The sequence below is a fragment of the Erpetoichthys calabaricus genome, chromosome 5, assembly GCF_900747795.2.
Source record: "Erpetoichthys calabaricus chromosome 5, fErpCal1.3, whole genome shotgun sequence".
In the NCBI taxonomy this organism is placed as follows: Eukaryota; Metazoa; Chordata; class Cladistia; order Polypteriformes; family Polypteridae; genus Erpetoichthys; species Erpetoichthys calabaricus.
The window spans coordinates 232650642-232671332 of NC_041398.2; the positions used below are offsets into that span (position 1 = coordinate 232650642).

At 38.2% G+C, this 20691-nt stretch overlaps 1 protein-coding gene across 8 annotated transcripts in view; it reads right to left on the minus strand.

Moving 5' to 3' along the window:
* Window positions 1-20691, minus strand: part of rapgef2b (Rap guanine nucleotide exchange factor 2b) — a 401507-nt gene that overhangs the window by 196528 nt on the left and 184288 nt on the right. For 7 of the 8 annotated variants that reach the window (XM_051928101.1, XM_028802636.2, XM_051928099.1 and 4 more), the window contains exon 4: window positions 12913-12996. In XM_051928101.1, the coding sequence (XP_051784061.1) occupies window positions 12913-12996 (84 nt within the window). Of the gene's footprint in view, window positions 1-1012; window positions 1127-12912; window positions 12997-20691 lie in introns of those variants that run through there. The other variant, XM_051928102.1, reaches the window with a different exon arrangement.

Sequence of the window (20691 nt, forward strand, 5' to 3'; positions counted from 1 at the left end):
TAATAAGGCTGGTATGGTGTTATTTGCTTTGTTATTTTTTCACTGACTGTAAATGTGACTGAAGTATACGGACTTCAGGAATTCTGAAAAAAGTCGAAATCCTGATATACTGTATACAAAAGCAAAGCACTCAGCCTTGCTGGCAGGAAAACAGTTACAAATAGCAGCTGAACACATTTTGCAACTTGCGACATCTACATCACGGTGTGGGGCTGAAAATAACTAAAAATAAACTCTCTCAACAGCTCGCTGCTGTAATTCAAAGTCACATCAAAGAACAATAATTCTGTCAGCTCCGGCAAGGAACAAGCAATGCTGTTGATAGGCTAACAGAAAGCCTGCACTATGTCTTGTCTTTCCAATTTATTTCTGTTTTTTTGATACAGGAAAGTGGGTCTGTTTACTACTGTAGCTTTTTTGATTCTGTCAAGCTTCTAACTGAATAAAGGCAACTCTCAGGAAAGAAAACCAGAAATCTCTCTCTGTCTCTCTCTCTCTCACACACACACACTCATTCATGCATGCATGGGTTGAGCAAAACCCACTATCGCACTCGCCACCTTTAAATTTAGTGCATTATCAGTCGCACAGATAACAATTAATCCCGAAAAACATAAATCCCATCAATGTGCTGCACACTTACGCCTATGGAATAAATCTCAAACTACGCTTTACACCAGAGCAACATTTAAACTCCTGCCAGATGAGATATATTGCTACAGTATTCACAGCATCTCCAAACTCTTATTTGTAAATTATTTGTATTAATATCATAATTATAAAAAGTATATTTAATGCAAATGAAGTAAGAAAAAAAAACAATCAAACCACTGCTAAGTTTTACTACGCAACTACTATCCCACACAACTTTAACTTCATAAGTTGTTCCTTAAGATCTGCTTAGTCTGCTGCAGCTTACAAGTGCTATTATTTAAACTCACCAAACAACTGTCAAAATAAAACAGAACTCCCTAAAAAGCAGCAGTTGAAAATAGTCAATTCCAACCTGTACCTCTCGTCAGGCAAATCCAAATAGTGTCTCTCTTCCCCCAAAAGCTTCAGTCGTGAAAGCCATTTTTCTCTGAGAGTGTGCTCGCCTGCTGTCTGAAACTAGGCTCCCACTTCCCTGCCTGAACGTGGAAAGGGACGGGAGCCAACATTCCTGTGGAAGGCTCATTTCCTGCCAGGGTGACCCAACCACCTCTGCGAGATGCAGATCTGAGTGCAGCATATTGTCCCCGCACATTCCTCTTCCGCATACCAGCCCTGTGACCTGAGCAGCGGCACAACAGCTGTTCTTTGTCAATCCTGTCCATTAGGCGGCCAGCAATTCCTGAAGCTAAAGATATTGAGAGTAATCCACCAAATTACTCACTGTACCTATATCAAGGTCAGGCAGCAGACAGACAGGGCTTAAGAGAGGGACAAGGCTAAATTGTATTTGGTATTGGAATAAAAGGGCAAAAGATAGATAATGATGTACAGTATGTAAGATTCTGATGTAGACCTGAAATTCACAGACAAACATTTAGGAATTTTATAAACAATAAAAACTGCATCAAATGATCCATTTAAGGTATCGTTCATAAATGGCAGAGAGCTGGACACTCCCACCATCCCACATTAAATTTCATTCCTTGCTTTCCTTATTTAATTATTAGAGGAGGAGCTCATCTTCTTACCAATGATTTACAACATCACCAAAACCTGGAAAATAAACTCAACATAATTCTAAATCAGAAGAATATTTTTTTTAAATTATTGCATTACGTAATATGGAAGGTCTTATCCAACAGGTAAATATTTAACTTTGGACACGGTTCCTTTTTCCATGTGTGGTAATGATGATCTAATACTGTCTGTGTAAGCTTCCCAGGAATACTAAAACTGCAAGATATCCAATTCTGGGGGCTGATCAGGAATGGGCTGCTGACTTAATATTTTTTTTTTTTTTTTTTTTTGCCACCCTCAAGGGTTGGTTGAAGCTAAAAGTGTGGATTATTCATACCCTTTACAAACTAGACTAAATGCAACAGCTCAAATTGAGGACATTTTATGTCAGTCACATATAACAATACCAGAATTTTTTTTTAAAGGAATACTCTACCCAAAATAATATTTTATATGTTATGTAACCCATATTGTTTGTTCTGATGGCCAAGATTTTTAAAGTAACAATTTCACGGAGAACAGAGACAACAAACATTTTTATAGAACAGGCATCTATGGAGACCAGCACTGGACCACAGCAACATTATTAAAATGTCAGTTAAAAATCCCTGGTTACTCATGCTCCACAATCCACACATCACGTCATCCGGTTGGATGCTCACAACTTCAAAAAGCAAACATTTTTTGATAAAATATTGTTAAATAAGTATTTTCTGGAAAATTAGAGCATTGCACACAGAGGAAACGCATTTACCTAAGATTGAATTTTTCAGGTGAAGAGCCACCTATTCCCTCATTCACTAGTCAAGAGTCCTGTCTTCTGCTTAGGGAGGAGTGGTGACTCTCTGGCTAAAGAATCAGGGCTGGTGACTCAAAGGTTCCCAGTTCAAATCCGGGCAGTCACAGATGGAATGCTACTCTGTGGGGGTCTTGAACAAGGCCCTTAACCTGCAATTCCTCACAAGGGCGCTGTACAAATAGTTGACCCCACAACACTCTGAAGAGTAAATTTGGATATGCAAAAAATGACAAATTCCTAATAAAAAAATGATATATAGCGAATAAAGGATAAAAAAAAAATCAACAGGTCATTACCATGAATTACTAAACTATTGGCCAACACTACAAAATACATAAAGTAAGAAATACAGAAAAACAAATATCACTTTTGGGTGGAGTATTCTTTTAAGACTGTAGATTGAAATATAAGACTTACTCCTAGCATAACTAATAACCATAATGCACTATTGCCACATGTAAAAAATACAGTAAAATTCCTACTTGCACATACTAATCAATACACAACACATCGCCACTCTTCAACACCATTAGTGAGTGTAACTATGTTACCTTCCTTTACTGAACTGACATCAGTCTTCTGCATATGAAAAATCTCAGTGCGCATATATATATATATATATATATATATATATATATATATATATATATATATATATAAAAGACTTCTGCTCCAATTACCTTAAAATTGCTTGCTATTTCACTATTTCAATTTTGAAAAGTTGGTTTCTGAGTTAGGTCTCCCAATTAAAAATCAGAGTTATATAGTTAAATACTGTGCTGCATGGATTAGAATTTATCTCTCCTATGAAATCTCTTACCCTTGAAAGTTTTTACATTTTATTGCAATTCAAAACTGAACCACATAAGATTTAATTGGACTTCTTCACATTGATTAACAGAAAAACACTTTCATGTCAAGGTGAAAAGAGATCACTGCAAAGTGGTTCAAACTAATAACAAACGTAAAACATAAAATAACTGATGGCGCAAGTATTCACCCCCTTTAATATGACACACAAATATATCACAAGAGCAGCCAATTGCACTTAGAAGTCACGGAATTACTTCAATGGAGACCACCAGTCTAGAGTTTCGATTGACTGTTGTATAGATGCACTTCTGCATGTGTAAGGGCCAACTTGTGATAAATCAGTATGGTAGCTTATCCTACACAATGAAGTCAAAAGAACACTCCAAGCATCTCTGTGAAGAGGAAACTGAAAAGCACACTTCAGGGGGAAGGTGGCAAGAAAATATCCAAGTCACTGAATATCCCTTAGAGTCCAGTTAAATCGGTCAAAAGAAATGGAAAGGGCATAGCATAGATGTAAGAAGTAAATCTGCTTAGAGCAGACAGTCTACAAAGAATTAGTAACTGTGCGAAAAGATGACCAGACCAGTAAGTAGCGCTGCACGATTAATCTTTTTTTTCTCATGATAACGATATTTATGACCCACGATCAGTTAATAAATATCGTCGCGATTTTACAGTATAAAGACCAAACTGTTTTTTATGGGCTGAGTTTACGGATTGGACTGCGTCACTATGACGTTACTACGTCTAGATTGCAAGCGCTTTCTGAAGCAGTAGAAGTCAATAGCAGCAATAACAGTCAGTCAGAATAAACAAATGATGGCGGAGCAACGTGAGGAAGGTGCAGAAGTGCTAAAGTTAGTTCCTAAAAAGGGGTCATACTCAGTTGTCTGGAACTATTTCGATTTCGAGGAATGTGATGTTGATCAGGTACGAGTCTTGTGTAAACTTTGCTCCTGTTCCGTCCAAACGTCCCAAGGTAACAACAAACCTCATCAACCACCTTAAAAGCCACCACAAAGTACACTATCAAGAATTTCAACGACTGAAGGCACAAAAAGCAACAACAAAAAATTACCAGCCATCCACAACACAGACAACAACATCAAGGACATTGTTCAACGCAATACCATATCTGCCTAGCTCGCAAAGACACCGGGAAATAACAGAGGCGATCACGTACCATATAGCCAAGGATATGTGTCCAATAACCACCGTGACCAGTGAGGGGTTTAACAAAATGATCGCAACACTTGATAAAAGATATAGCATTCCCTCACGCAACCATTTTTCCAATGTTGCGCTGCCCTCGCTGTATGCGAAATGCCGAAAAGAAATAGAAAGAGAAATTCTCAGGCTCAGCCTTGAATATTTTGCTGCCACGACCGACTTATGGTCAAGCAGAACTGCGGAACCGTATTTGAGCTTGACAGTTCATTTTATTGACAGCGAGTTTGAGATGAAAAGCAAGCTTTTGCAAACTTCATTTTTCCCACAAGACCATACAGCGGAGTTTATTGCAGTGGGCCTCAAAGAAGCGATGTCCGCTTGGGGCTTGGTGGAAGAAAGACTTGTGTGCATCACAACGGACAACGCAGCTAATATGATTAGGGCAGCATCTGTGAATAACTGGCCGAGGCTACACTGCTTTAGTCACAGACTTCATTTACCAAAGGAATAATCGTCATTATTAATCGTGATAAAAATTTTGAGCAAAATAATCGTGATAATCATTTTTTCTGTTATCGTGCAGCCCTACCAGTAAGGGAGGCCACCAGGAGACCTATGAGAAGCCCAAAGGTATTAGCCGCTACATTGGCTGAGACTGGAGAAATTGTATACACAATGGTCACCCAGTTGCTTCACCAGTCATAGCTTTATGGTGCATAGATAAAGCAACTGTTTATATAAAAAAAAAAGCAAACATCTTGGCTAGAGTTTGCCAGGAAAGTTAAAAGGTTCTATACCAATGAATGTTGAATTACCAATTCAACATTGGCGACAAACCGATTTGATTTCTTGCGATCCTTAAATTGGATTAAGTTGGCTTGAAAATTAATGAAAAAATGGATGGAAGAGTTTTATATTTAGGATATGCTCAAAGACGGCTCAGGCAGGTTAGATTTCTCTGGTTACCTATTTGAGGGAATGGACAGTTTTGCTGCCTGCCATTCTGGGTTCTGTTACAGATGCAAGCCAGCCATTTAAGACTCAGCTGTAACTTAACCGGGAGCAGATTATTGACCTGGGGGGTGGCTGCATTAAACTTTGGCTTTAAATGGGGTAGATTTAGTGTAATTTCCCTGGAATCCATATAAATTAAACAATGAAACAAAGAATACCAACTTCAACAAAGTGCACAATTTTCTTCTTTTAAAACACTCTAAGTCAGCCACTTTTTTTAAGTTGATCTTTTAAATCTTGTTTAATGTGTCTGACAAACACAGGAAATGTTTCTTTAATGTTTTATAATTTCATCATTCCAGCCTAAAAATAAAAGCAACTTAGAAAGATTTATTGTACTATTTCAGCATTAGGTATTTCGTTTATTTGGTACTAGTATTTGATGGCTGCATGCTTTTTACAAAGTAACTGTGAAGAGTAATAGGTATTAAGTTTAAATGATGACCATTAGCAGTCTGTTTGTTTTATACAGCACCATTAGACACATGTTCCGTCACAAGATTCTGTAAGAGCAAACAAGTGTAACAAATAAACAAACTTGAGGGGAAACATTTACTGCAAATTAGAAAAGAGTGCAATATTTAAAGCCTCTAAAATAACTTGGAAAAGATCCGAGACCAAGGATAACAAGCAAAACACTGTGGAAAGAAAGAATTCAACTGCGGCACAGTAAAATATGCTAATACTTAAATAGTTATTAGCGAAAGAGCATTTCCATAATGCATGAGGTGGGATTTCAGCCTCTGTGTAATGGTTACACTTGATGCAGCCTAAGAAACAAGTCAAGAAATACAGACTGGGAAAGAAGTAAGAACAAACATAAGGGCAAGAGAAATGTCAATTATAAATACAAGATGGAAGACACTGTCCTAAGGAAAGCAACCTCTGAAAAGAAATCAAGGGTTTGTGTTGACACAATGTTTTCATCATCTAAGCAATGCACAGAAGCTATTAAAAAAGCATATAAAATGTTTCATTATATAGTAAAACAAATTAATATAAATCAAGGGAAGTTATGCTTAGAATATATAATGCACTAATAAGACCAAATCTGGAGTATTTTGTACAGTTCTGGTCACTACACTATAGAAAAGGCATGGCAGCAGTGAAGAATAACGAAGTGTACCCCTGGATTTAAGGACATGTCATACTCTGACAGACTCAGATAATTATCCTTGTTTAGACTCAAGCAGAGGAGACTGTGTGGGGACCTAATCCACGTCTTCATATCTCAGAGGCTTTGATTAAGTAGATCATCCAGCTCTTCTTTACTCAAAGAGCTGTTGGAATCTGGAAGAAACTACCAAGGCATGTAGTTGAAGAAGAAACCTAGACAACGAATAAGAAGTATCTGGATTAGGTACTGGGACAGCTTAGCTATTAGCTAAACATTCTTGATGGACTAAATGGTCTCCTCTCATTCGTCAAATTTCTTATACTCTTATGTAATTTAGGGAAGGATAGACCACCATTATCAATACTTTTAGGGGCTTGTCATTGGGTCAATATGGAGTTAGCAGTTACAAAGGCGCTGGGTTAGGGTGCTGACTGTTGCGGACAGCACACTGTAGTATTAATAGTGCCCTTCATCAGTCATAAAAACACTGAAAAGAGTTGTCATTTGCTGTATTTCCTTTTTTTATTTTTGGTCTCATCCTCAATTTTCACATACCATTCTAAAACCTGCTAAATCCAATGCACAGATTGGGCCAAAGTCTATTCCAGCAGTACTATCATATTGAAGGAACTAACCCTATAAATGTTTGCCAGTCTTTTGTAAGACTCCCCTCATTCACATACTCAACACTAGAATCAAATTATTTAGACTATCCAACCACTCTAAAAGAAAAATCTTTGAGATGTGGGAGGAAACATGAAGTGAATATGCAAATGTGCAAACTCCTCACATGGAAAGACTGGGTAGGGATGGTAAAACTGCGAGTAAACCACTCAGCTTGGAAAACAAAGACCATAATGTGTTAGCTTCACATACAATGGCAACCAGGGTTTCCCTCTTTTGTTAATTTGTTTTCTCTATCTTATATTTTTATTATTAAAACAAATTTTTAAAGAGCTGAGTTCTGGGCCATTTACTCCAGGTAACAGTGCCGTCATCACAACACACACACATAGAATGTCTAGTATCTGACAATAACTGTACATTTTGTAGTTGGACCTGTATAAGATGTAACATTATCTTTCACGCACCTTGTTGTGTATTTGCTTCCTATGCAAGACACAAAGCATGATGCAGAACTATTTCCTTAAAAATGCATCAACGCATCCATTATTATTATACTGTATATTTACCTTTATCCAAGGTGACACACATAAGACACACCATAACTCTTTACAGATTTGTTTGCAACGTGAAGCACAGGCAAGTTATTTGACTTTTTCAGATTCAAACGTATGAAGCAAATGCATAAATTGACCAGGGGCCTCACGATTTCAAGGCCAGTGCCATAAGCACTATACCATAATGCACACCCATTTTCAAAAGCTGCTTAACCAGTAATGAGTGTGCTAGGATCTCTCTCAGCAGCACTGAGTGCATACTAAAATCCAACTATACAGTTAGGCCCATAAATATTTGGACAGGGACAACTTTTTTCGAATTTGGGTTCTGTACATTACCACAATGAATTTTAAATTAAACATCTCAGATGCAGTTGAAGTGCAGACTTTCAGCTTTAATTCAGTGGGGTGAACAAAACGATTGCATAAAAATGTGAGGCAACTAAAGCATATTTTGAACACAATCCCTTCATTTCATGGGCTCAAAAGTAACTGGACAGTTGACTCAAAGGCTATTTCATGGGCAGGTGTGGGCAAGTCCGTCGTTACGTCATTATCAATTAAGCAGATAAAAGGCCTGGAGTTGATTTGAGGTGTGGTGCTTGCATGTGGAAGATTTTGCTGCGAACAGACAACATGCGGTCAAAGGAGCTCTCCATGCAGGTGAAAGAAGCCATCCTTAAGCTGTGAAAACAGAAAAAACCCATCCGAGAAATTGCTACAATATTACGAGTGGCAAAATCTACAGTTTGGTACATCCTGAGAAAGAAAGCAAGCACTGGTGAACTCAGCAACGCAAAAAGACCTGGACGTCCACGGACGACAACAGTGGTGGATGATCGCAGAATCATTTTCATGGTAAAGAGAAACCCCTTCACAACAGCCACCTAAGTGAACAACACTCTCCAGGGGGTATGCGTATCGATATTCAAGTGTACCATAAAGAGAAGACTGCATGAAAGTAAATACAGAGGGTGCACTGCAAGGTGCAAGCCACTCATAAGCCTCAAGAATAGAAAGGCTAGACTGGACTTTACTAAAGAACATCTAAAAAAGCCACCTCAGTTCTGGAAAAACATTCTTTGGACAGATGAAACCAAGATCAACCTCTACCAGAATGATGGCAAGAAAAAAGTATGGAGAAGGCGTGGAACAGCTCATTATCCAAAGCATACCACATCATCTGTAAAACACGGTGGAGGCAGTGTGATGGCTTGGGCATGCATGGCTGCCAGTGGCACTGGGACACTAGTGTTTATTGATGATGTGACACAGGACAGAAGCAGCCGAATTAATTCTGAGGTGTTCAGAGACATACTGTCTGCTCAAATCCAGCTAAATACAGCAGTCAAATTGATTGGGCGGCGTTTCATGATACAGATGGACAATGACCCAAAACATACAGCCAAAGCAACCCAGGAGTTTATTAAAGCAAAGAAGTGGAAAATTCTTGAATGGCCAAGTCAGTCACCTGATCTTAACCCAATTGGGCATACATTTCACTTGTTGAAGACTAAACTTCGAACAGAAAGGCCCACAAACAAACAGCATCTGAAAGCCACTGCAGTAAAGGCCTGGCAGAGCATTAAAAAGGAGGAAACCCAGCATCTGGTGATGTCCAAGAGTTCAAGACTTCAGGCTGTCATTGCCAGCAAAGGGTTTTCAACCAAGTATTAGAAATGAACATTTTATTTCCAGTTATTTAATTTGTCCAATTACTTTTGAGCCCCTGAAATGAAGGGATTGTGTTAAAAAAATGCTTTAGTTGTCTCACATTTTTATGCAATCGTTTTGTTCACCCCACTGAATTAAAGCTGAAAGTCTGCACTTCAACTGCATCTGAGTTGTTTCATTTAAAATTCATTGTGGTAATGTACAGAACCAAAATTAGAAAAAAGTTGTCTCTGTCCAAATATTTATGGACCTAACTGTACATGGAAGTCCTGAGCTATCACCAACTCACCCTAATGCCTATGCATTTTCAAAAGCTGCTTATCCAGTGATGATAGAGCTGGGATCTGTGTGTAGGGTGTAAAAGTGAATAAACAAAATGCTATATGTTGCAGCTGAAATTGTGAGACAGTGTTAAAGAATACACTGATGTCCTACCCAAGAAAATACTACTGAACTTCAATGTCAAAAGTCACATGGGAAAAAACAGAAAAACAGTTAAACCAGTCCCGGTATAGACAGCTATGTGACCTTTTCCTACTTGTTTTTAACAGGACTTAAGTCAAGTGGGTTGACTTCAATCCGGAAGGTTTATTGTCAGTTATTGGACACTGTTGAAATCACATGGTCTTCACTTGGCTAATGGAATTGTTTCCTGTTTATTTTACTGTATTTAGATAAATGAACAGTCTGTACAAAAGAAATAAGATAACAACATTCTATGGTGTGCTTCCTGCCTAGTGTGTGCCTCTTATTCAATTTCTAATCATTTTTCTGTGTGGTTTACCAGAAACATTCTTAGCATTACAAACGAGTATCTGCACACTGCAAAAGAAACAGTCCTCAAAGCACTTAGGAAGTCAGAACCATTAGACAATAACTGAGCGTGACTCTACAGAGTGTATGAGAGGTTAATCAATAGGCAGGCCTGTAGTTCACTTCTCAAAGCAGGCAAAATTACTTGGACCAGATTCTGAAAAATAATTCTCTCTATTGAATGCTTATTCACATTTTCATAAAGAAGCTTTCTGAAGATTTTTGACAAGCGCCTGCACAAAAACAGGGTGTGCCATCAACATATCATCTCCTGGCAAATTAAAACAAAGGAAAAAATGCTGTTTTTCATTCAAGAAAGGCCAGAGCTGTTAAGGCCACCCATGCTTTTGTATAGTCAAGATTTTGAGGAGGAAGGTGAAGGTCATGAAGACGCCTAAAAATTATATAAAATCAAATCATTTTGCACTTCCTTGTTCAACTGTAGAAACATTTAAGCCATATATTACTGCGCTACATGCCGGTACTGCTCAGAATTCTTTATAAAAAAAAAAAAAAAAAGAAAAAAAAAAAAAGGATATTGTTTGACCACAAGAAATAAAACAAAACAACTAATGTTTGACTCCTCCACATTTTTGGACCTTACTGCAGACAAGCTCTGCTTTCAGCGAAGAAGCATTGGCAGTAATAATAACATCAGTATTTTGACAACAAGTCGCCATTCAGCTCAACATAGCTCATTGTTCGCTATTCATTGGCTTACAGAACACTATTGAGTTAGGAATTCTACTTTCATGCACAGTAAACTGACTATCCCTTTCTTACCAATACTTACTCTGTTCCAGATTCTGGTCTTCCACCTTGCCAAGGAAATTTTACATCCATCTATGTTACTCCTGTTGTGTTCATGTTATACAGGAAATAGAGGAAATGCAAACTTCTTAGTGGAAAAATTAATGTGAATGTGGTAGCACAGTGGAACAACTAACATGTAAATTTTACAACCTAACTTCAAATAGCTGTGACATAATGCTAGCTTCTCACATGATTCGAAAATATAAAATCAAAACTCTTCTTAAACCCAGACATCAACAGTCACTGAGATGGAGTAGTGCAGTGAGGACACAACAAAAAGATATGGTGCGTAAGTGTGCTGTTCATTTTATTTTCATAATCCAGCAGTGTTCAACAAAATGCAGGACAGTTCTTCAAATAAGTAAATATATAATACAATAAAAACAACCCCCCTCTGTGCAAGTAAAAATCAATCAATCAATCAATAGTCCACACTAGGATTAAAACAATACAAGCACATAGTTAAAATCAGGCTATTTTTCTTCTCTTCTGCAAGTCTCAGTACATTCTTGCTTCTCCGCGGCGCAGCTGAATCAGCAGCATGTGTAGTCAACCTTTTTAATCGGCCCAAGCCCGGCTCCATAGGCAGCATATGTGCAATCAACCTCTTATTAATCGACCCAGGCCTGGCTCCATCGTCCTACCACCATCCCTCGGGGTCCTCGCTCCTGCGCCCTAAACGCTCAGCAAGAGCAACCTGCCCCTGAAGCGTCACTCCCCTGGGGGCCTCCTCCTGAATGCCACACCTGCTCACACTCTTGACTGCATTTTGTTCTTGACTAATTCTGCTTGATTTCTTTTTTTTCTCCCCATCTATCCTACTCTGGCTCTTTTATATCTTCTTGGGCAGGGCTGCTTCCCAGCAGCATGCAACTGCGCACCCCTTGCTGGAGACACATGACTCTAATTTTAAAAACTCTACATTACCATAGGCCCCGGCTTGCTTCACAACATGTCAATCTATGGAACAGTGCCACCTGATGGCCTAAATAGATATTAGTATAAAAAGACAGGGCTTTGCAACACATAAGAGGACTACTTCTCCTCCCTAAGTACTTCCCATTCAGACCAGGTGCTGGAGGTTTCCACTCTCTTGGTAACCAAAAACTCTGTTCAAAGAAGAACTGGTAGCAATAGAACTCTTTCAGATTCTATAAATATAACATTTCAAATGTTTGTACAAAAACATACACAGCATTACTCTTTATCCTTGTACTTATTTTAGATGAAACATGTGGTATATATACAAATGGGTATTTGTTTTCCATCTCATTCCCAGCTGACAGATGCAGTAATTACTCCTTGACTATATTAAGGGAGGATTTTGATTACCCCTGTGTCTGCTATTTGTAAATATCTTGCAGTAACCAGTATTCCCTCAAGAGGCAACAAACATCTTGGCAGTTATAGAATTGTATTCTATAATTTTGCATCAATCTGAAACTTTGTATCAATGTGACCAAATATTGAACTAGACTGTGTTTTCTTGTTCTTCCTTCAAACACATATTGTGCATCTTCTTAAACAGCAGCTCAATGAGTGCAGGGGATCATGCGGCAACATCATTCAATTCCTCGAAGGAATCACATAGCTCTTGTGCTGCCCAGACAAGCCAACAGTTAGGATTCTACATGTATTTCCTCCCCATTTGCAAGGCCTAAGCAAACTCAATGACTGCTATATCTTACTGAATACACCACTAATGTCATTAGAGCATGTTAATGTTGCAATCTTGAAAGTTTCTGTATCACAAACAAAATAACAACACAGAAAACAGATTATTCAAGCAATGTTTGAAGATGACATTCAATAGTTGCATTTACATTTTTATTGGACTGACATACCTGCTCCTTGGCAAAAACATGGATTCTTTGATGAACACTGAACCAGACAGGAGGATATACCAACAGGTACCAATGTCATCGGGGCTGGAATGGAAGGATAAAACAATGAGAAACATGAAAAATAAATTAAATAAACAGAGGTTCAAAAATGACAACGGGAAAACAGCAAAGAAATTTCACAACACAGTACAGTATAGTATAGTTCCCTGGGTAAAGGTGAAACTGGAAAGAGCAAACAAGAAGAAGGTTATGGGAAAATGTGTAATTATGTGTAGCTCTGGAACCAATTAAGCACACTGAACTCTCTCCTACAAACATACTGGGCTTAAGCTTCTACTCCTTCCCTTGCAGCAGTAAAATGAATAAGAGGAAAAACAATGTAAACGGTAGCTGCTAAAAAGTCCACTTAGCAGCCCTCAAATGTGAAAATGACAGCTTTAATTCAGGAGCCCATGAATACAAAACAGAGGAAAAAAGCCCTGAGTAAAAAGGTGTGACTGCTTTTGTGCCTGAAAAACGAATTATTGAAGCATACAGATGGTACATGTAAAGAAGGATCATAAGCAAAGGATAGAGTGCTCATTTCGGCTTCTTCCTGTTTTACTTTTTTATCTTTCATTACTTCAAACCCACTTGTAGGCAAAATTCAGTCAACTGAAATGATTCTAGACCATGTAGTTTTTGAAAGGAAGATGAAACACGGTTGCCTCCTGGTGTTTTGTTTGCTCTTTAGCAGCTTATCGAAACACAATGTTTGAATAACAAAGTCAATTTAATCTCTCAAAAGGAATTCAGAAGAATTTTGCTGCAGCACATTTTTCAGGTTTAAATGAAGACTGTGATCTGCCGAATAAAGGTTAAGTGCTTTGTGCTGCAATGGACTATTTTCAGTTAAGTAGTAAGCTAAGATAATAACATTTGTATGTCACTAGCCATGTGCGCCCAACTACGTTGTTGTGTTAAAGTTTTCTGTGAATGGCTCTCTGTTTAAACGCGGCTGCCTGTCGTGAACTGGGCCCTTTGTCGCACAGCATTATGATTTTTTATAAAGGAAACAAAATTACAAAACAAAACCCTTGGACATTGATTCGATAGGAACGGTCTACTCGGAATCACTGTCCGAATAGTAATTATGTGGTGGTGGAGGAGTATTTCTGCTTCTCTCCGTTCACAGTCCATCTCGTTTTCATGACGCTGTCGTTTCCTCTCATGATCTCTTCTCAACCTTTCTCCAATCTCACAGGTTGCTTTGTGGCAATTCAAAGAGTAAGGAAGAACCAATGCTTCTTTCTTGAACTCCAAACGCCGACTGATGGAAAATCACAGAAGTGTGCCCGACTTATATACTCTGACTGCCGACTCCAAGAAGTGGGTGAATATTCGATTAGAACAAAGTGCTGCCAACGACGGTCGATAGAAACACAAAAAACCACAGTCTCGACAACAAAGCAGGTGTCGACGCTAGATCTAAACACAAAGAGTGCTATCGACAGTGTTTGTAAACAAAAGTAACAACCAAGGTGTTGTGTATTCAGCCAGTACAAACAGCATGTAGTCTCCTTTAGTTCAATCTTCTTTAATCACCACACTCTAACCTCATCCAATGATCCTCCCCCTCACTTCCTCTCCTCCTCCATCACTACTGCCCTCTACTGAACACAGCAGGAACACCACAAAAGGCAGTGAATTCGCGGACAAACAAAGATCAAGATCCAAATGAAGATTATATATAAAGATAAATGGGAGGATGATTAGAAATCCCAAATAAGAGTCCAGAAGGACAAAGATTTTCCAAAAGTGACCATAAGAACTGAAAGTTCTAATTCATTCCAAACCTTAGTGCTCAGCAGACTAAGCCTGCAAGACTTGAACTTGTAACCCCTGAAAGTTAACTTGGGGTTTAGAATATTTTCTATGCTATATTCAGTGTAAAAGACCTAATCTTTGTTCCTTGAATTTCCTCAAACATCATTCCTATTTTCCACTTGACCAAGTTTGTTTTTCAGCTACCAACTTACAGTATACTCCTGCTTCTGCCGTGGTGATGGGCAGCCTCACCAGCTTTGCACATCAAGTTCCAGGTAGACACCAAGGCTCTGTTCTTAAAAATATAATCTCATAAACAGAAACTAGGTGTCATTTTCACCTTTTGACAATATACATTTGACAGTCACACTAATTTATTTATTAAAAATCCAAATGATAACACACCAGTCCCAAGCCTTGTTCTCCACAGGCTGGTAGGCAGCACAGACACTTCAAAGTAAGAATTCCTGATTACGATACCACAGGCCATAGGCACAATTTTGAGAAAATTATTTTCCTTCCCCACCCAAATTCCATGCTTCACATATAAACAAGTGATATTCATGAAGGGCATTTAACACACTACTGATATTGTGTGCCTAACTTAAAACAAAAAAAAAGCTTTTCTTAAAAAACATGAATATTTAAATACACAATGAACAAAAATAATGTGTAGGCTTTTCTGAGACAGTGCTGTTGTGAAACACTCACTGTACTGTGTACTGAGCCATGTTTTATGTATGAGGTGGCTCCAGTCAAACTGGCAAGTGACAGCCTAGGAAAAAAAAAAAAAACTCAATACTAAAGGAAGCCGAACACAGGGAAATAAGGTTCATAGATTTGAAAAATAGTTGCCCCCATTTCATTACAAGTCAGACATGCTATATATAATCTATGTTGTAACTGATACATGAACACTCTGATGTGTTCCGATAATTGATTATACTCTATATTCTGTACAGCCTCAATTGTAGACATGAAGCTTTTCCATTTTTACTATTAATGGCCCATCGTAACTCATTCACCAGACCTGGAGCTGGTTCATTTCTTCTGTTCCATGCAAGGATCACAGCGGCAACAAATTTTAGCCCTAACAGCAAATATACTCTAGGAAAAAGAGAAAGAGGAGGACTGGAAACACAATACACATACAAGCAATGGACAGGCTTCTGGATAAAGTTTTTGCGCCTACTATATGACATCTGGTTGGACAAAAATAAAATAGGTTAGGGATGTGGCCTCATCTTGTGTACACTCATTAACCTAACCTGCACAGCTTTTGGGTTGTGCAGGTTGGACAAACTGGCGATTCTAAATAGGCCCTATGTGAATGTGGATGTGTACGAGTGGGTCCTGTGGTAGACTACCACCCTGTCAAGAGCTGCTTCTTGACCTGTGTCCAGTGCTACCCAGATAGGTCTCTGCAAACCTGAATTGGAGTAAGAGGGTTCATAAGGTTAGTCAATAGATGTCAAATAGAATGCATATACAGTGCCTTTCAAAATAGAAAAAAATATTCATCCTCTTGAATGTTTTCACATTTTGTTGCTGTACAATATTGAATGACAGTGAATTTAACTTGCTTTTTGACAATGACCAACAGAAAAACTCTTTAATGCCAAAGTGAAAACAGGTCCCTGTAATGTATTCAGACCCTTTTCTGAAGCACACCAAATTGTTGTCAGGTGCATCCTGTTTGCTTAAATTATCTTTGAGATGTGTATAAAACCTGATTAGAGTTCACCAGTGGCATATTGAATTAACAGTTGTCATTATATGTTATTGAATGTAGACAGAAAGGTAAAAACTGCAAATTTATCAACTTAAAATGTCATGAAAAGTCAAGCAAAATGACACCTTTTATTGGCTAACTAAAAAGATTACAATATGCAAGCTTTCGAGGCAACTCAGGCCCCTTCTTCAGGCAAGATGTAATCACTTCATTTAAAATGAAATCTATTAATGAAAGTGTACAGAAAATGAAAGAATATTTTCTGAATCTACTTGTATAACTATTATATATATATATATATATATATATATATATATATATATATATACAGTATATACTGTATGTGTATTTATTAATATATATATATATATATATATATATATATATATATATATATATATATATATATACAGTAAATATATATACACACACACACAGGGGCGGCTCTAGGCTTGTAGCGGCCCTGGGCAAAGAAAGAATCGGTGGCCCCTTCGCCCGCCAATGTCAATATGGTATCTTATGCACGGTATCTTATTAACTTGTAAGATGACTCGCCCACTTGCACTAGCTTCGCTTCTATATGCGCGTGTCCGTAACTTGAAAACCAAGTGGCGGCCCATGATATTCTCATTACGGCAGAACGTTATAATACTACATATAGCTTACTGCTCTGACTCTAGCGACATTAGTAAATACAGCGTACTAATTAACAAGAAACGCAATGTTTTTCGGCCACATTGCCATCAGCTGTGTCGGTATTTTCTCTTTCTGTTTTATATTCAATATACAGTATATTGGCATGGCTGCCCTGTGCAGGTGCACAGTTTGCACATGCCTAAGGCCGCCCCTGATAGATAGATTGATAGATAGATAGATAGATAGATAGATAGATAGATAGATAGATAGATAGATAGATAGATAGATAGATAGATAGATAGATAGATAGATAGATAGATAGATAGATAGATAGATAGATAGATAGATAGATAAAAATGATAATACAATTTACCCAAGTCCAAATCTGACTTTCTTTGAAAATCTGCATCAATCTCATTTAATTCAATTCAGGTCACATGTAAGCCTGCACCTAATCTAGCATTATAAAGGGTAAGGCCACCACCACCTATCAATGGAGCTTCAGTCCAACACTGGACAGACTTGTGCATACATCCACTAATGGACCTAAATCTGTAGTCATCAATTGCTTTAACACCAGCATCTTTGAAATGTGGAAAGTAAACTGGAGATCCTGCAGAAACACCCCATGCAGATTCAGGAAGAATGTGTAAGTTCCATACACGTGTCATCAGATGGAGATTTAAACTCCAAACTGTGAGGCTGTGAAACAGCCGTGCTAATCCCAAAGGCCAAATAAATCTCCATATGAGATCCACTGATTGACCTTTTGGGAGTCTGAATAAACTATTTTGTTATTTTAAGAGAACATGAAAGCAGAGAAAGTGGCAAGACTATAGTTTGAACTTTGGGGTCTGTAGCTATAAAGCAGCAGTGCTAACCACTGAGTCACCTGTCTACTGATGATAAGCAATGTAAATGGCAAGCCTGACTTGGACTTGAAATGCTATGATATTATGGTTAAGCTGAATTAGGCTCGGACATGTAAAGATGCGCTTAACACTGCTAAGGCAGGATAACTGTCATAACAGAATTCTGCTGCCATCTAGTGGATGAAATAACATCATTGTGCAAAAAAAAAAAAAAAAAAAAAAAAAAAAATCATGAATATTTCTATGTTTTGCCACTCTAAGGTAACTCATCAATACTCATGAGTTGGGTGGAGCCTTCAGCCAATAGCATGTAAATGAGAATCTGTAAAGCCAGTTTTAGAACAAATTAAAACTGAACCATAAGTTGAATTGAGCGATAGTGACAATGTGAATTGGTCATCAGACATTGACACAGGAAGTGAAACCGATACATGAGGCACTGTGTGACTGAACTGCTGTAATATGCTTGGTGACTTCACTCATGTAACATTGCAGCCAGGTGCAAGTAGGTGTGTAGCAAAAAAGAAAAAGATCAAGTAGAAAGACAAAAAAAAGACGTTAGCCCCCTAACCACTGTGCACAATGCAGAGACTGTCATTCGTGTCAGGGGAAATGTGGAAGAGCACTAAGCCTTGAGCTGTAGTAGCCAACAATAACAGAAATGGACATGTCAATCATGCAGTTCAGGCACTGACATTCTAGCCCTCCCAAGCTCAAGCAACAAAAAAAAACATTATCAGGAAAGTGCACAAAGAAACATGCTTGTACTGTCCTGATTGCAAAGTTGGGCTGTGTGTTGATGACTGTTTCAAAACATTTCACAGGAAGGATGTCTACCATCAGAACAGTAATGTACACTATATATACTGTATCTTTCCCGTAGTATTTAAGTTGATGTTTTGGTATAGACATGTTTCTGTTACACATAATAACATTTTTAAGTGCTGAAAATAATTCTACATTTTTAACTGAGGGTAAACTTAATGTTAAGGAGGTTAAAGGAAATGTTAGTAAATTAAATACAAAATGAAGCATGGGTCTTCTTTTTAACTTTTTCTTGCATTCAGCCATAATCTTAATTGCTTGCCCAAAATCTTAGGTTTAACAAAAAACTATCTTTGTAACACTAACTGGGCAGAAGTTCAGAACAGGGCCAGACTACGACACCAGTTATTCGCAATATAGTAATGAAAGAAAATATGCAACATGTATTTTGAATCATAAACATATATCTTTTGATTACTGCCTTCACAACCTCAACTTACACCTTTAAGAAATCGAAAGGAAAGATGAAATACTGCTCCAAAGTAACTTATCATTTACCACTTCACCCTCAGAGCTGCCTTAATGGGTATCGCTGCAAATTTAATCAACACTAGTCGACGCCCGTGTAAGAATAGGAACGGAAAATGGTGAGAAAGGAATTCAGAAATCAAGAAGAAATAAATACTTCTTGAAAGACGTAGTGTGCATATAGAATTTCCAGCCAAGCAGGATTACATGTGAAAGTGATAAATAAATCAGGCTTTCCAAATTTACGTACTATGGCCATGGCATCCTGATAGTTTTGTTACATGTATCTTGGACTTCCTGGAAATGTGGATGGTATGTGAATTTCCCATTGGGATTAATAAAGTATCTATCTATCTATTTATCTATCTAATATGATCATTTTGCCTACACGAACGTTGTTATTTTCAGTGTTTGCTTGCAGTGCGTCTGATAGTTCAACGCGCAGAACTTGTTGATGTAATCTGAGATAGTTGAGACGAGCGCCCTCTGTTTTAACATACGCATTTACGACGTACTGTTGGAATAGTTTGCCACTGGAGTGCAAAATACTAAATGTATTCCTCATTGCTAATCTGTACGCGTAAAATTAGAATTGAGTAAGCCTTATTCGCTCGGGAACATGTTGTAAATCTTTCTGCCAGCCAATGTCTCTGTAAGGGAATAAAAGTGGGTAAACCATAGGATTGCAATTCATATTGAGAGTGGAAATCTGTTTACAGAAGTTGCGTATGGGATAGGCGCAAATGTCCCTTTTGGCAGGCGTTTCACCATCTTCTCCGGCGAAAATCGCTGCAACATCGGTGTGACATGTAGGGGCATTGTATCGTCATAAATCCTGCCTAGGGGTTTCCTTGAAAACCATTCGTTCAGATGCTGTTGGATTGGACTGAGCGATTTCATGCATGTGTTTGTATGATTTAGCGAAGGGGTTGATGGTTCTGAGCATGGAATCTAGCTAGAGAAGTACATTTTCGCTGCATGCAAAATTTGCTTTATTTTGTAAGCGTACTTTAGTAGCTTGCGCTGTGTCAAAAATATACAACTGTCCATATCCTGGAGAGATAGAAGTGTCAGCGTATAGTGGAGAGATTTATGATAAATTTGCCCGTGTATTTTAAAACAGTATGGTCCGTGGCCAGGAGGTTGAGTTATCTGTGCACCAATGGAAGCAAACACTAGAGAAGAGTTGTATTCTCGAATGTGTTCATAATAATTTTTAGCTTCTGATGTTTGCTGTGTAAGAAGCTGCTGTAAAGACACGGGTGGCTCCCGCAAGGGTGGTAAAGCTACTTTACCGTTGTGGCAGCACCTCGAGTACTTGTTGCATGTATTACGCTCAGCAGGCCAGTATAGTGCATGACATGGAAGACGACGAATAGGAATCAAGAAATGCTGTGTCGGCTGCGTGTGGGCGGGACTGGTTTTGAAGTGGAAGCAGGA